This window comes from Calidris pugnax, unplaced genomic scaffold (assembly GCF_001431845.1).
Source record: "Calidris pugnax isolate Ruff unplaced genomic scaffold, ASM143184v1 scaffold113, whole genome shotgun sequence".
Taxonomy (NCBI): Eukaryota; Metazoa; Chordata; class Aves; order Charadriiformes; family Scolopacidae; genus Calidris; species Calidris pugnax.
In genome coordinates, this window is record NW_015090879.1 from 2,907,644 (window position 1) to 2,922,020 (window position 14,377).

At 54.5% G+C, this 14,377-nt stretch overlaps 1 protein-coding gene across 1 annotated transcript; it reads left to right on the forward strand.

Moving 5' to 3' along the window:
* Positions 1-69: 69 nt before the first annotated feature.
* Positions 70-8,522, forward strand: ZC3H12A (zinc finger CCCH-type containing 12A). The gene is made up of 5 exons (XM_014946596.1): positions 70-598; positions 3,691-3,830; positions 4,542-4,776; positions 5,331-5,437; positions 5,543-8,522. The coding sequence occupies exons 1-5, from the start codon at positions 111-113 to the stop codon at positions 6,565-6,567; spliced, it is 1,995 nt and encodes a 664-aa protein (XP_014802082.1). The 5' UTR covers positions 70-110; the 3' UTR covers positions 6,568-8,522.
* Positions 8,523-14,377: the final 5,855 nt, after the last annotated feature.

Here is a 14,377-nt window from a genome sequence, read left to right on the forward strand (position 1 = left end):
GGCCGGGCCGGGAGCGCGGGGCGGGAGGGGGCCGGGGCCCGCTGCTAACGCCCGTCTTGGCCCGCAGGTCCGGGGTGTGAGCGGAGGCCGGGAGTCCCCCGCCGGGAGCCATGAGCGCGGGCAGCCTCTCCGCCTTGCCGGGCTGGCCTGAGGCGCTGCCGGCCGTCAGCCCGCCGGCGTCCCGGCTCCGAGAGAGGATGAGCGGCAGAGAGCCCAGCGAGAGCCGCGGCCCCGGCGGCCTGCCCGGTCCCGAGCCGCCCGAGGAGGCGGGGAGCCCCGGGCGGGAGCCCTGCGACCCCGCCGAGATGCAGCTGAAGGTGGATTTCTTCCGCAAGCTGGGCTACTCCTCCGAGGAGATCCACGTCGTGCTGCAGAAGCTGGGCCTGAACGCTGACACCAACACGGTGCTGGGGGAGCTGGTGAAGCACGGCCCGGCCGAGCGGGAGGGTGGCGAGACCCCCCCGGAGGCCAAAGAGGCCCCCCTGGTCCCCCGGGGGGGTGCTGCCAACAAGAGCCCCGCACCCCCGCCGGCCCCGGAGGAGACGGAGAGCGAGAACCTGAAGCCCATCGTTATCGATGGCAGCAACGTGGCCATGAGGTGCGTTTTGGGGGTGTTGGGTGGTCACGGTGGGCTCTGCGGGGCCGGGTGGTGGTCACAGGGGTGGCCCCTTGAGCTGGTCCCCTCTGGCTGTGGGGTGTGTGTGGGGCACTAAGAGCTTGGAGTCTGACAAACCTGGGGGGTTTCTCACCGTGCCAGCCAAAACCTGGGTGCCCTGGTAGCAGCTGGTGGTATTTTCCAAGGCACCTCAGTGGTTTGTGGGGCTCTCGGGGGATAAGCATCGTGTTTGCAGACGCTGGCTGCCTGCGTGGCCTCTGCCAGCCCGGGACCAGTGGTCACAGGGCTCTGACAGGAGCAGGCGTGCTTCCTGGAAACAGTGACATTTCCTTCTGTTTTCTCGCTAATGAGGAGGATAACTGAAGATACATTGTCCTCTTACCTAATGGCTTTATGTAAGTTTCTGTAGCAGGAAGTTGCTCAATAAATAATTACAGATTTAATTAGAGAAGGCTTTGTAAGATGGAGCTGTCTCCTGCATTGGAGACTAGTCTGCAAAGTGTGACTCCTGTATTTTGAGTGAATTTCCATGCAGTGTAGAGATAGATGAGGTGTCGAAGGGGCACTCCAGCCTGTTGTGTCACCGGGGCCAGGCTGTGGCTCACCCTCAGCTTCTCAGGTGTCCTGGTGGCACAGGTCTTGTCAAGCCAGAGGGCAGCTTGTGAAGCTGCTTGGGATTGAGCAAGGAGCTGACATCCCTGGAGCACCTGGAGTCTCTGGGCTGGATATTTATTGGCCTGATGTCCCTGCTTCCACCTTGGCTTTTGTTCCCCGTGATAGTGAGCGTTGCCCACCCCGACCCCAGCCCCCGTGCTGTGCTCCCCACCTCTATATGGGGGGGTCTGGGCACTGTTAATTTAATGCCCCAGGTTTCTGAATTGGGCTCAGTCGTTGCAGTTGAAAAACAAGCTTCCTTCACTGCGTTTTAGCTTAATAGGCCTTGTAGTGTATGTTTGTGTACACGGATTTTTTATAAAAAAAAATAAGTCTGGGTGCACTCGGAGGAGCTGTGTGCGTTGCCCTGGGTTTTGTGGGAGGTGAAAGTGCTGCGGGGAGGTTCCATGGCAGGTGTGGTTTTTCTCTAAGCCGTGGTTGACAGTTCTGAGAAGAGGACGGAGAGAAGGTGGGGTACGGTCTGCTGTGTGATCGACACACGGAGCCTGCGAGTCCCAGGGCAGAGGGGGGGGTTCTGGTGGCCGTGGGGCAGGGCTGGGGGGTAAGCTCTGCCCCGGGTGTCCCCAGGGGAGCACAGCCCTGTTCTCCTGTGGCTGGGCCAACACTGGAGGAGAATGGCCCATTGTGAGACCTGGGCTGATAAGTGTGACTCTGGCAGCAGAGTTTACCTTAGATAAGTGCTCAGGCTTAAACAACAGACTGGGTTTTTTGAATGAGGAGCCTCTTACCCCTGAAAGTTATCCCAAAAAGCCCAGGAGAGCTGACAGCAGATGTGACTGGGGGCAGGCCAGGCAGCAGCAACGCTGTGGGTAGGACAGAGTTTGACATGAGAAAAGCAGTCTGGCTTTTTTTTAAGCAATTTGCTAGAAGGGGAATTCCATTCTGAAACTTCCTGTATTGATGGTGTGATGTTCCCTGCTGATTCATTTGCAGTGTGTACAGCGGCCTCCCTCAACAGCTCTTGACAAACATATGCAAATCATAGTGGAAATTAGCTTTCACTTCCTTCTAAGGGAATTTTTCCTTGGCTGCTGCCAAATCAGATCGGCCCAATTAGCTACCTTCTGGAGACTTGAGATTTGGTAGCAGGGACTCAAAAAAAAAAAAAAAAAAAAAAATACTTTTCTCACTTATCTCTTGAACCCATTAGTAACCTGTGTCTGGCTATCTATAGCAAAACCAGTCTGGCATCAGAGAAAGTTTTTTTAGAGCATCATTCTTCTAATTGTTAATGTAATGAAGATGTGCTAGGTGTCTCTTTAGGTGCTAATTTTGGTGTTAAAAGTATAATTCCTATAGAATATACTCTTCCATTTCCTTATGGCTTCAGAGAGGGGTGGGGGCAGGAGAAATAAAGTTTATTCCTGGTGGTGCAGCTGGAGTAGTGCCCCTCAGCAGTGCCTCTGCTGGGCTGTGAGCTCTATGGAGGCGTTGGCCATCGTGCCCGGTGTTGGAATGCCCTTCGGATCTGGATGGGGAGAGGAAGACTTGGGGCAGGGGGAGTGCCCTGGTGGGGCAAACCTTACTGCATTACTCCTCAGCATAGTACCTCTTCCCGGAGTGTCATCCTGAATCCCCGGAATGACAAATCAGGCTGCGATACAGAAAGGTTGGAACTTTGCCAGAACCATTATCAACAGAAGAGCTGATTAAGCTGTAAATGCTGGCACTGGTAAAACAGGAGTGGTGGTTTCCTCTTAGAAGTTCTGGAAACTTATTGATAGGACCTATTGAATCATTAAGCAGCAGGGTTTTGCACTGGTGTGGAGCGTCTGATGCTGTTGTCAAACTTTGCTCTCAAACTGCCAAGTGCTGTGCAGACGTTCGCCGCTGATCCCGTTAACAGGAGACATTGCTATTTTGTGCAAATAGTGCATTTGTAACTGACTTTTGGGGCCATAATATAACGAAGAAGCATCTTTCAACAGCGCTGATGTCCTTGCAGGCATAAAATGTCTTGTTTTTCTTAACTTCACAAGGAGAATGCCTAGTGAGAGTGCAGTTTACAGGGGCAGGATTCGCTGCTGGTGTGAGCTGGCAGAATGGGACAAAGGGTGCTCAAGAAAGATCATGTTGTAGTCACAGCTAAAAATAAAAATGTGGAGTCCAGAGTTAAAGGAAAGGCAGCGTTTCAGAGAAGCTGCAGCGGTTACAGCTGCCCTCTCCCTCCCACGGAGGATTTGGCTATTTCTTGGCATACTGAGGTGCTAAAAGCAACAGTAATTCCGTGAAGCTCTTAGTGCTGCTGCTCACAGGAGGGGAGCTATGAACTCCGTGCCACTCTAGACACGTCTCCACTAAAGGTTGTCTGAATTGCTGGAGCCATTTGCTTAGAGCATTGCCTGGCTAGTCTGTGCATAACTGAATATTGAAATCCTTCCTTTTCTTCTTCAATGCAGCCATGGAAATAAAGAAGTGTTCTCCTGCCGAGGAATCCTTCTGGCTGTCCAGTGGTTTTGGGACAGGGGACACAAGGATATTACAGTCTTTGTGCCATCTTGGAGGAAGGAGCAGCCGCGACCGGATGTACTTATAACAGGTATGGAAATATGAAAACCAAAAGTAGCTTTTTCAGGCTTACTGCTTTGTCACTTAATGAGCTTGCAAAGTTCTGGCTAGTTAGTAATTAACTTATGAATGGAAGATCTGAGCAGTAGGAGATCTGGTAAGCTGAGCTGACCGGTGAGAATTAGTCATTAACTTGTCCCCTAAGCAAGTTCTTGCATGGATCAGCTGGAATAATTCAGAGAACAAAGAATGTTATACTACTCTGCCTCCTAACTTCTTGTCTCTTATTACTTGCATTTTTCCTCTTAGACTGTATGGGATTTCAACATGCTAAAAGTTAAAGCTTGATGGGAGTTTAGTCAGAATTATTCAAATTGAGGGGAGTTTGCTCTGAAGCTGCAAACAGCTGAGATGCCTGAGTGACTCTGCTCAGAGGTGTGTGTGGTGTGGCACCACAAGAGGTAGGAGCCTGCCAGTGTTAAACACACATCGCTGTGCGTCTGAAGGACAGTGTGGATGGGACTCGTTGTGTTACAGCAGCCTCTGAGTGTTCCTGGTGCCAGGCAGGGCTGGGGTGAGGAACCCACCTGCGACAGCCTGATGGATGAGATGAGAACGTAGGCTGGGTTGTGGAGAGATTAAATGACCTTACAAACAAACAGCAAAATTCATGTAATGTTTCTTTACCTGTGTGAAGGCCTTTGGGTTGTGTTAAGTATATTCATGGTTGTGTTTGTTCTAGACCAGTACATTCTCCGTGACCTTGAAAAGAAGAAAATCCTGGTCTTCACTCCTTCCAGGCGGGTTGGAGGCAAGCGTGTTGTCTGTTACGATGATAGATTCATTGTGAAACTGGCACACGAGTCGGATGGCATTGTGGTTTCTAACGATACTTATCGGGACCTGCAGAACGAGCGTCCTGAGTGGAAGAAATTCATTGAGGAGCGTCTTCTGATGTACTCCTTTGTTAATGACAAGTATGTTCCCATTCTTCCTTTGCTTTTAAAACAGCTCTGTGTGACCATGCTGTCTGGTTTTACTGAAGCAATGGCAAGTGATGTGTGAAAAGAGCAAAATGCTGGTACAGAATGGGAAAAAAAAATCCTGTAGAGATATTTTTTAAAAGAAGGAAGCGTGGTGGGAAGAGCTGCTCAGCTGTGGTGAGGTACAAAGGCAGAAGGAACTGGCGTCATCCTAATAGCTGGTCATGGTTTGAGCTGGGAGTTCTGCTGAGGTGGAGTTCCTGGGAGAGCTCCAGGACTTGACTTCCTCACAGGACAGTTATTAGCAGGCCCAGCAGCAAATGCTAATTCTGGTCAGCAGCTGAGCACAAAACCCCTTCTGTGCCCGAGGTGAATCACTCCATCCCAGCTGTCACCAAGCGACAGGGGAGTTCCACTACAGAGAAATGGGAAAGCTTTTGGGGCTCGGAGAGCTTTTAACCTTCAATGGGATGGGAGACTTCCAGACAAAATGAAACCCTGACCCAAGAAAGTGAACTGCTTCTGATTTGAGACTTATTTTTCTTTAGGTTTATGCCTCCAGATGATCCCTTAGGGCGACACGGCCCCAGCCTGGATAACTTCCTCAGAAAGAAACCTGTTGTGCCAGAACACAAGAAGCAACAGTGCCCTTATGGTAAGACCTGCCTTTTGAACATGGGGACTGAGGTCTCTGCACAAATGTAATTCATATGTTTTCTCAAATTCAGCTGCTCATTCCATGCTCTGCCTTTCCTTGCAGGGAAGAAATGCACTTATGGAATTAAGTGTAAATTCTACCACCCTGAAAGGATAAATCAGCCCCAGCGCTCGTTAGCTGATGAACTCCGAGCCAATGCAAGGTTGTCTCCTACCAGAACTACCACTGCCAAAGAGGAGAAAAAGGGCAAAAGAGGTTCCCAGGCAGAGTTCTTGTGCTCTGTGCCCGCGGAGAGCGATAAAAGCTCTTTGCAGAAGGTGTCTGCAGAGAGGAAAAGCTTGCCCCACAAAGCCAAGCCCAGTGACGTTCAGCTTCAGGTGAAGGGCTGTGTGTCAGGGGGTGTCCCTGCCTGCAGCGGGAGCCACCGGGCCTCCGACAGGTACCAGCAGCCTCATATGGACTCTCTGTCTTATATCTCTCAGGAGCATCTCGACTCAGGCATTGGGTCTCTGGAGAACCAACTGTCTGACATGTGGCCTTACAGAAGTACCGGTCACTGTGATCATTCCCACCCTGACCAGGTGCCTGTCTGCACCTGCAGCAGGCAGAGACCCCTCTACCCACACTCTCCCAGCTTAGAGCAGAACGGTCTGGTCTCTTACAAGCATGGTTCCCATAAATCTTCCTCCTCTGGTGCTAGCTTCTTGCAGTATAGCCCTGAGATGTCTCCCTCAGGAGCTCCCCACTCTTTCTCAGGCTATGGGGTACCCGTACACCCAGCTAATGCTGGTCAGTACAGCCTGCCCAGTGAGTATAACACCCCCCCGCCCCATTCTCGGGAGTACTGGTCTGAACCCTACCAGATGCCACCTCCTCAAGTGAGATCTACCAGCGTGAGGGATCCTCGCTCGGTACCGAGAGCCCCCGGGCCGGCCTACGGGGACTCCTGCCAGTGGGCTGTCTCTGACCAGTTTGCAGAGGAGCGGGCCAAAGTGCACGTCAAGTTGTGTGGCATATTCCACCCCCACTTGGTTGACGCCGTGATGAGCCGTTTCCCTCGGCTGCTGGATCCCCAACAGCTCGCTGCAGAGATCCTGACCTACAAGTCACAGAACCCGGGTCTGTGAGGCGGGTGCTGGGACAGCCAGGGCACAGGGAGAGAGCTGAGGGGAGGGTGTTTGCTCTGGAGCTGCCACAGATGCCTTCTGAGGGCTCCTCCTTATTCCTTGGAAGTACCAGGCTCTGGTTGGAGGCTGGATATCAGATTTGCTCACAGCAAATTCTGCTCTAGATGTGAGTGTGCCCCTCTTAGAGAGGTGAGAGCACCCTTGGGTCCTGTCTTCCCCAGGGGCTGTTGTGGAGGCTCTGGGTGCTGCACCAGAGCAGAGGCTGCAGCTGCAGAGCAGGGTTTTTCCTCTGGGGTGTGTGGGGAGTCAGGCACCCCCTAAATTCCCTCAGTTCAGACCCGACTCCTCCCCGTAGCTGCAGCTTTGGGGTGGCTTAGTGTGTTTCCAGACATGGGGGGATGTCAGGGGCTTGTACAGGTGAGGGGGCACTGCCTTTGCAGTGGTGTGAGGCTTGTTTGTGAAGACTGAAATGCATCGTCCAGGCTGTTCTGAGCTCCTAACTAAGCCTCTTTACTAAATCCTACCATGCAGATCTGTGGAAACTGTAGGATTATAAATCTAGTATGAAGCTGGGTTTAGCTGACTTCGGTTTGGTTTGATTGGTGCACTTCTTTAACGATGCTTTCTACACCCTTCCCACTTACCTCCTCCAGGTGAGGTAGTTCTCTGGTACGTGCCACAAGTGCTTCACCAGCAGCGTGGCTCCCAGAAATAAGGGGAGCCGGGAGTGCAATCCTTTCTGGGGGCAAGAGAGCTGACACTGCCCCAGAGCTGCAGCCTGTCGTGTCTGGCACTGGCTGAGAAATGCAGTTGTCAGAGGACGGGGTGACCATGTTGTTGATGCTGCTGCCCTGGAACCCCAACCTTGGCTGGAAGGCAGTGCTGGGCTGTCTCTGCAGCACCCACAGAGGGGATTTATGATGTGCCTTTAGTCTTCAGACAGCAATAGTTCTGAGTGTTCAGGCACGCTTGGCCTGCTGCCAGTCCCGTTCCTGAGCATTCCCTAGGATTTTCCTCTGTAAAGCTGTTGCTTCATCTTCTTTCTTACTAACGTTTTTCCGTCCCCTTCAGCTTCGTCAAGCCATAGCAGCACCCAAAAAATATAGAATAAGACTTATTTGGTAAGACTGTTCCCTGTTCGTTCCCTCTTACTCTGTGAGATGTTTTTTACTGTAGATACTGTAACAGATTTTAAATATGCAAAACCAATTGCTGTAGTAATTGGTTCTGGTCCTGGGATTTCACTGTGCTTAGAAGGCAAAGATGTTTCTTGCACTTGCAGGCCAGAAGCAGTTGATTTGTTGATACACATTGTATCTGGGGTTTTTTTGTTATGATTTTTTTTTGAAATATGTCCATCTTGTGGTTAAACCAAGGTCCTTGAGTGGCAAATTGTGACGGGGGAGTTGGAGCCGACTGTCCCCCAGAGCGGTTCCGTCTCTCGCTGTTCTTCCCTCTGTCTGTCCGAGGCGTGACCTACCCAGAGTGGCACCATGTGCCGTAAAAACCACAGGGACACAGAAACCTGTATACCTGGTTAATTATGATACATTACAAATTAGTAATGTTTCATGTTAGTAAGCAAAATGCTTCTTAATTTTAAGTAACCTGATACTTTGCATATTTGTAAATTACAGGAAAAAATGGTTTTTAATGTTATTGTCCAGCAACTTGCTGCTTGCTGCTGGTTTTAATTAGTTCTGGTCTCGACTCAGCCATTGTGTTACTTGGCGTGGTGTGTGTTGTGTTTTTTTTTTTTTCTGGTGCAATTTTGATATCTGCTTCTTCTCTCGCAATCGGAAGACTAACGTTTTGTACTCACAAGCTGACATTTTCCTGAGCTCTGTGTATCGCTGTGCGGTGTGTAGTTTATGTACTGAACGGAGGCAGCCGTGCGGAAGCCACGGCGAAGTATGAACTTGTGTTATATGAATAAAAACTGCCCAGTTGAATGACTTGGTCTCTGGTGGCTCTTTGGAAGACCATTCACCATTTTGGCCGGCTTTGCAGGAAGGTCAGGGAAATGATCCTTCCTCCTGGGGGTGTTTGGGTGCTAACTAATAATGCACCCATAATTATTTTGGAACAAATAGTGTGGGCTGTGCTTCAGTTTTCACGGGCTGGAGGTAAATACACATTTTATCCAGTTACACAGCACCTCTGTCAGAGGCCGGGCATGGCAATGGGATAATGTGCTATGCATAGCATGTCAAGACATTGCTCTAAAGCTTTGTTATGAACTGAGAAGGGAGCACAGTAGCAATATAAAAGCTCACATTTCTGTGTGAGGATCCTCCCCTCCCACCTGCACGACAGCGTGTTCTTATCTGACTTGTTAAATAACTTTATGGTCTTTATTCAAATCGGTGTTGTTAATTAAATACAGGGCAATGACTTTCTAGTTAATAAAAAACAAGGGAAGCAGGTGCTTCTGGAGATAGTGCTTTGTTTCAAAAAAACAAATCTGAATGTCAGAGTCTGAAAGGTCATTTATTGGCTGTGGGAGAGGAACGCTGCCGAGTGTGGGAAGTGACCCAGCTCCGTGTGTGTGCGCTGGGTTTTGCTGGGGAAGGCCCTAAGTGATGTGTGACAGATTTGATCAGCCCTTTGAACCAGGTGAAGACTTTTCTGCTGTTTGTCATAGGGTCTGTAGTTGAAAAATGCTGCAGGATTTTAAGGCTGGTCTTCCAGTAAAATACATTACTAGATAATTTTAGTTTAGATGTTGGGGAGTGTTAATTTTCATTTCTATCAAAGCTGGACTGATAACACCTGAAGGGATTGGCACAGAAGCAGAGGTTCATTACTATAACGAGGAAGGCAGGAGCTTGGTTATGATGTTACCTTCTGCAGTGACAGTCCTGGTGGCACAGATTGATTTGGGAGGGTCAGTCCCTAACACAGATCTGGCCAAAATTATTGCCCCAAATGGCATCAGTGTGTCCTGCTGTGCTGCCCAGGAAACCCAGCCCAAACCCAGCTGCTCTTTTCCCCAAATTCTCTCCTTCTCTCAGACAAGGCTCCTGCGTGAGTGAACCTGTGCCTCCTGCCCCCGGAGCATCCTCTGAGGGTAAGTACCACCTTCTCCCGTGTCCTGCATCCTGCTGGGCCTGTTTCCCACTGTGCCCAGGAGATGGGAAAGGTGGGAAATGCTGATCAGAACTGTCCCTGCTGCAGATTTGTCCCTGCACTGAGTTGGAGGAGCTGCCTCCCTGCGCACCCCGGGCTGCTGCGCTCGCCCTCATCTTATTGTGGAAATTTGGCGATGCATCCTGTGGCTCACCGCTTCCTCGGGGCACGGCGGGGGGAGGGCCTGTCACGGCTGCTGTGTGTTTGCACCGTGTATCTTACCCATCTAAACCAGGTTAGATCTTCCTGTCAGCTCTGATCTGCTAGAGTTAAGGAGGTCATGCACAGGCGCTGTTGAGAGGTCCCCGTGCTGCTGTGGGGTTGCTCTGCCCCCATCTTGTCGCCCTGTGCAGGGATGAAGCCCCATGAGCAGCCCCTGGTTCCTACCCCAGCAGGGCGAGGAGCAGCTGCTGCTCCCCTTGAGAGGGGGAGATCCCAGGCCGAGCTGGAGGTCAGGGTGCAGAAGGCTCCTGGGAAGTGTACAACCATAGGAAGGAGGAGGAGAACTGCTGAGATGGCCCAAGGCTGTTTGTGTTGGATGGTGGGGCCAACGGGAGCTGCTTGAATGGCCAGGAGCTCTGCAAAATCACTGCTGAGCCCATCCACTGCCAGCTCCTTCCTCCCAAGCCCAGGGTGCTGTCTGTCCCCCTCCGGCAGTGCTCCAGTCACTCCCACCATTATCTCCTGAGGTCCCTGCTGGAGCTGGGTGCCTGCTCTTGGCAGGAGGAGGTGGCTCTGGTGGTGTCCTCCCCAGAAGAGCAAGGTGGTGTGAAGGGACCTGGGGAGGGTGGGTCAGGAGAGGAAAAACTTTGATGTGGAAGTGAGGAGGGTGAGCGGGGGTGCTGGTGAAGAGGAATGGTGTGTTTGGGGGATAGAGAAGAGTCTCTTCTGGCACAATGGGGAAGGCAAAGAAATAGATGGAAAAGGTAAATATCATCAAAGGAAAGGCTTTGTTTCCATTGCACAATGAAAGGAGGAACCCACAGGGGAAGGGCCCTCCTTCAGAGGTCAGTGCTGAGGGATAGCTTGGCTTTTTCATTTATTTTTTTTTAAATCGATACTCAGAAGAGGGAAGGAAGGAGGGGGAAGCTGTGCTGTGGCAGAGGTCAGGGGACAGAAACTGCTGCATTCTCGTCTCTCCTTCCCTTGTGTGGCCGGTGGCCCAGGAGGGACCCTGGGTGGTCACTGCAGCCCCCGATCCCAGCCCAGTGGGGCTCTGGCTCCCGGTGCCCACGGGCCCAGCCTGTCCTTGGGCTTTGCCCGCCTCCCCCCGGCTGCCTTTGCCCTTCTCGCTCCCTGAACTTTCATACGAACCATCTGGTTCCTCCCATCGGGGGATTTCCAGGATGTGGCCAGCTCAACTCTAACATTTCAAGGCATTTCCAGGGGCAGGAATCTGACCCCAGGCTCCCGTTGGGGCCGTGGGAAAGGGGCTGCAGAAATGTGTGGGATCACCCAGGGGCTGGGGCAATGCCACCCTCCGGGACAGGCCACCTCCCGAGGAAGCAGGTTCAGCATCAAACCTCTGTTCTCCCCCCGCTGGGAGGCTGCAGAGAGGAAGAGGAGTCCCGAGCACACCGAGTGCTGCCGGTGTCACCCTCCAGCCCTGTGTGTCTCTGCCTGGCACCAGCCTTTCCTGGGCTTCAGGCCCTGGATATGCCAGTGCTCCCGAAGGCCAGGGTTTGCCCGTGGAAAGCTTTCCCTTAGGGAGTTGCCTGAGGGCAGCAGAAGTGCTTCCTCGCTGTCTCCCTTCCTCCTGGAGCAGGCTGCCCCAAGCAAAGCTGAGCCCCGGGGCCAGCAATGGGGCCAGCAGCCGGCTCAGCCCTCCTGGCCGAGCCACAGACCAGCCCCGAGCCCCCCTCCCTTGCCGCCCCCGGATCCCGCGTTGCACAAATGTTCTGGAGCGACTGCGGCGCTGGTTGAGCAATAGTTTGGGAGGATTTGCATGGCGGCTGGGCCCGCGGAGAGCTTCCCACAGCTATTGCGTGGGGGCTGCCCGGCCGGGGGGAGAGCTGGGGGGAGCAGCGAGTGCTGCGTGGCTTCACCCCCACCTCCTGAGCCCCCCGTGGCAGTTGTGGGGCTGCTCCCGGGGCCGGGCTGTGGGGCATTTCCAGCACAGCCCGTGGGTGGCCGTGGGGAGCTGTGCCATGGCTGCAGCCGGGCCAGGACATGGCTCTAAGCTCCTGTCCTGTGGCCGGTGCCCCCTGAGGCCTCTGTGCGGATGCTGCCGTGGCTGCTGCAGGGGAGGCCGTGGCCCATTTGGCAAGACCTGATTGATTTTGGTATTTCAGAGAAGCGTGGGGCTGTCCCAGCTCAAAGGCCGTGCCGGAGCCGTGTCGGTGCAGGATGAGTCAGGCTGTTGTTTGCGTTGCGTCAGTTCCCTGGTGGTGTGGGTGCTGCACGGGCACGTTGGAAGGAACCATCCCTGCTCCCTGCAGGAGCCTGTCCCCTGTCCCTGCTCCTGGGGGCTCGCAGGGCTGTGGGGATGGTTTCTGGGGGGTCTCCGGGCCCTGGGGACGATGGCAGGCCCAGATGGTGCCATTGTCCCACAACGTTGGGGAGTCAGTTCCTAAGCAGCATCAGACGCATCTGCCTGGTGCTGGCAATGCAACTGGAATGAAAGTTTTCCCATAAAAGCCTTTGTGCTGGAGGCCAGTTCTCAGGGCAGCAGGACCACTGGTGGAGCATCACACCAAGGGAAAACTCCAGCCCAGAGCAGGTGCCGGCTGGGGAGAGGGCAGGAGAAAGGGGGGTTTCCTCCGGCCTGTCCCGGGGAAGATGGCGGGCTGTGGGGTGGGTGCGGGGAGCAGTCCTGGGTGTGGGTTTGTCTGGTGCTCTGCTCCCTCCATCATGCTTGACCCGGGGCTTGGTGTACGTGTGTGGTGGCACCGTGGGCTCCCAGCGAGCTGGGCCAGTGAGTCCTGCAGGCAGGAGCCTTGTGCTGCCCGTGGCCCAGGGCAGATGCTCAGGGACCAGTGGCTGCCTTCTCTCAGGGGTGGCTACAGCCAGTTGCTCCATCCCCCTCTACCTGGCACTTTTGGGGAGTTACTAAGTGCCAGACACTCGTGGGGTCACTGCTGCCGAGGGTGTGGGCAGACAGTGCGGTGCCAGGGCTGCGGGGAAGGGGTGAGACATGTTTTGAGCAGCGGGAGCAGCGGTGGAGAGAGTTTGCCCATCTCTTGGCAAGGAGTGGCTGGTTCACACGAGGCAGGATTGTCTCCTGGGTGGGCAGTGCTGCTGCCACACACTGCCCTTGGTGGCACCCGTCACCTCTGCAGCGAACACCTCCCTGACTGGGTCATCTTGGCACCCCCTCCCTGAAGAGCTGAGCGGTGGAGTGACCAAGCAAAGACCACCGTGTGGAAAGTGTCCCCCTGTATTTCACAGAGCAGAGTGGTGGCTGCGGGGAGCCCATGGCGGGGTGGGAGCAGCTCAGAGCCTGCTCCCCTCAGGGCTGGCACTCCTGTGGCACAGCATCCCTGGATGAGCCATTCTCTGGGGACGAGGGCCCCTTGGCCACCCCAGGAGAGCTGGTACCCCTGAAGTGCAATTGCAAGGAGCCAGCCCAGAGTTGCAACACGTGTGCGGAGCTGCTGATGGAGGGGACTTCTCTGGCCAACGAGGAAGTGAACAGGGCAGCAGTTGGGTTTTGCAATCTGTCCGTGGCCCCAGTGGCTCCAGCTTGTGCAAGGTGACTAGGAGCTGGTGGTGACGTTACTCCTGGCTCCTGGAAGCTCCCGACAAGTTGGAGCAGATCAGGAAGGTGCTTCTCGCCGGGCTCCACCAGAGACAACCTGCCCAGGGCACAGTCAGCCCCGGGGGTGGCCCTGGGCAAGGGGTGGCTGTGACCTGCCCTGGGCAGCCCTGAGCTGCCTCTGGCTGTTCCTGCTTCTGGGAAACGGTGTGGTTCTGCTGAAAGGGCAAGACGGGGCAGGGCCCGGCTGGCACTGAGGGATGGAGGCACATACAGGGACACAGGAACATGACCAGGACTGTGCCATCCTGGCCTGTGTCCTGCCGTGCCTGGGCAGGGAGGGACATGTGGCTCCCTCCCGTCTCACCAACGCCCTGATTATACCGTCACTTACGTTTTTCTGCCTGTCATGGAGCTGCTGGCCCCAAAAGGCCGCCCGGGTGCAGGGGTGGCTGCCAGGGTGGCTCCATCCACCGGCGACCTTCGGTGGAGCAAAAGGGTGAGAGGGGAGCGATGGCTGGAGCTCTGCCAAGGCAGGGAGTGCCCAGCCAGGCTCCCAGTGGCAACTGGTGCAGAGGACTGGGAGTCCTCCCTGGCATCCTCTCCTCCCAAGTACCTGCCAGTGCCCACCAGTGCTGCCCAGTGCCCAAGTGGGAGCTGGTGGGCTGCCCACAGCCAGAGCTCAGCACACTGAGCACTCAGCACACCCCATCCACTGGCTCCTTGTCCTCCCCATGCCCCCCAAGTCCCCAGCCACTACCTGCTGGTCTCTCTTCCTCGCTCCCACTGGCACTTTGGTCCTCTGCTTCCCCCAGCATCTCAGGGCTGTCACCACTGTCCCACCGCCGCGGGTACTCCTGCAGCTGGGATGGGAGGTGAGGGTTGGTGGGACCAGGGGCCCATGGGTGGCCAGAGGGGATGGGGGTCCCACGGGGGACTCACCCGTTGGCGCAAGCTTTGCTGTTCCCTCAGCAGCTCCAGGAACCG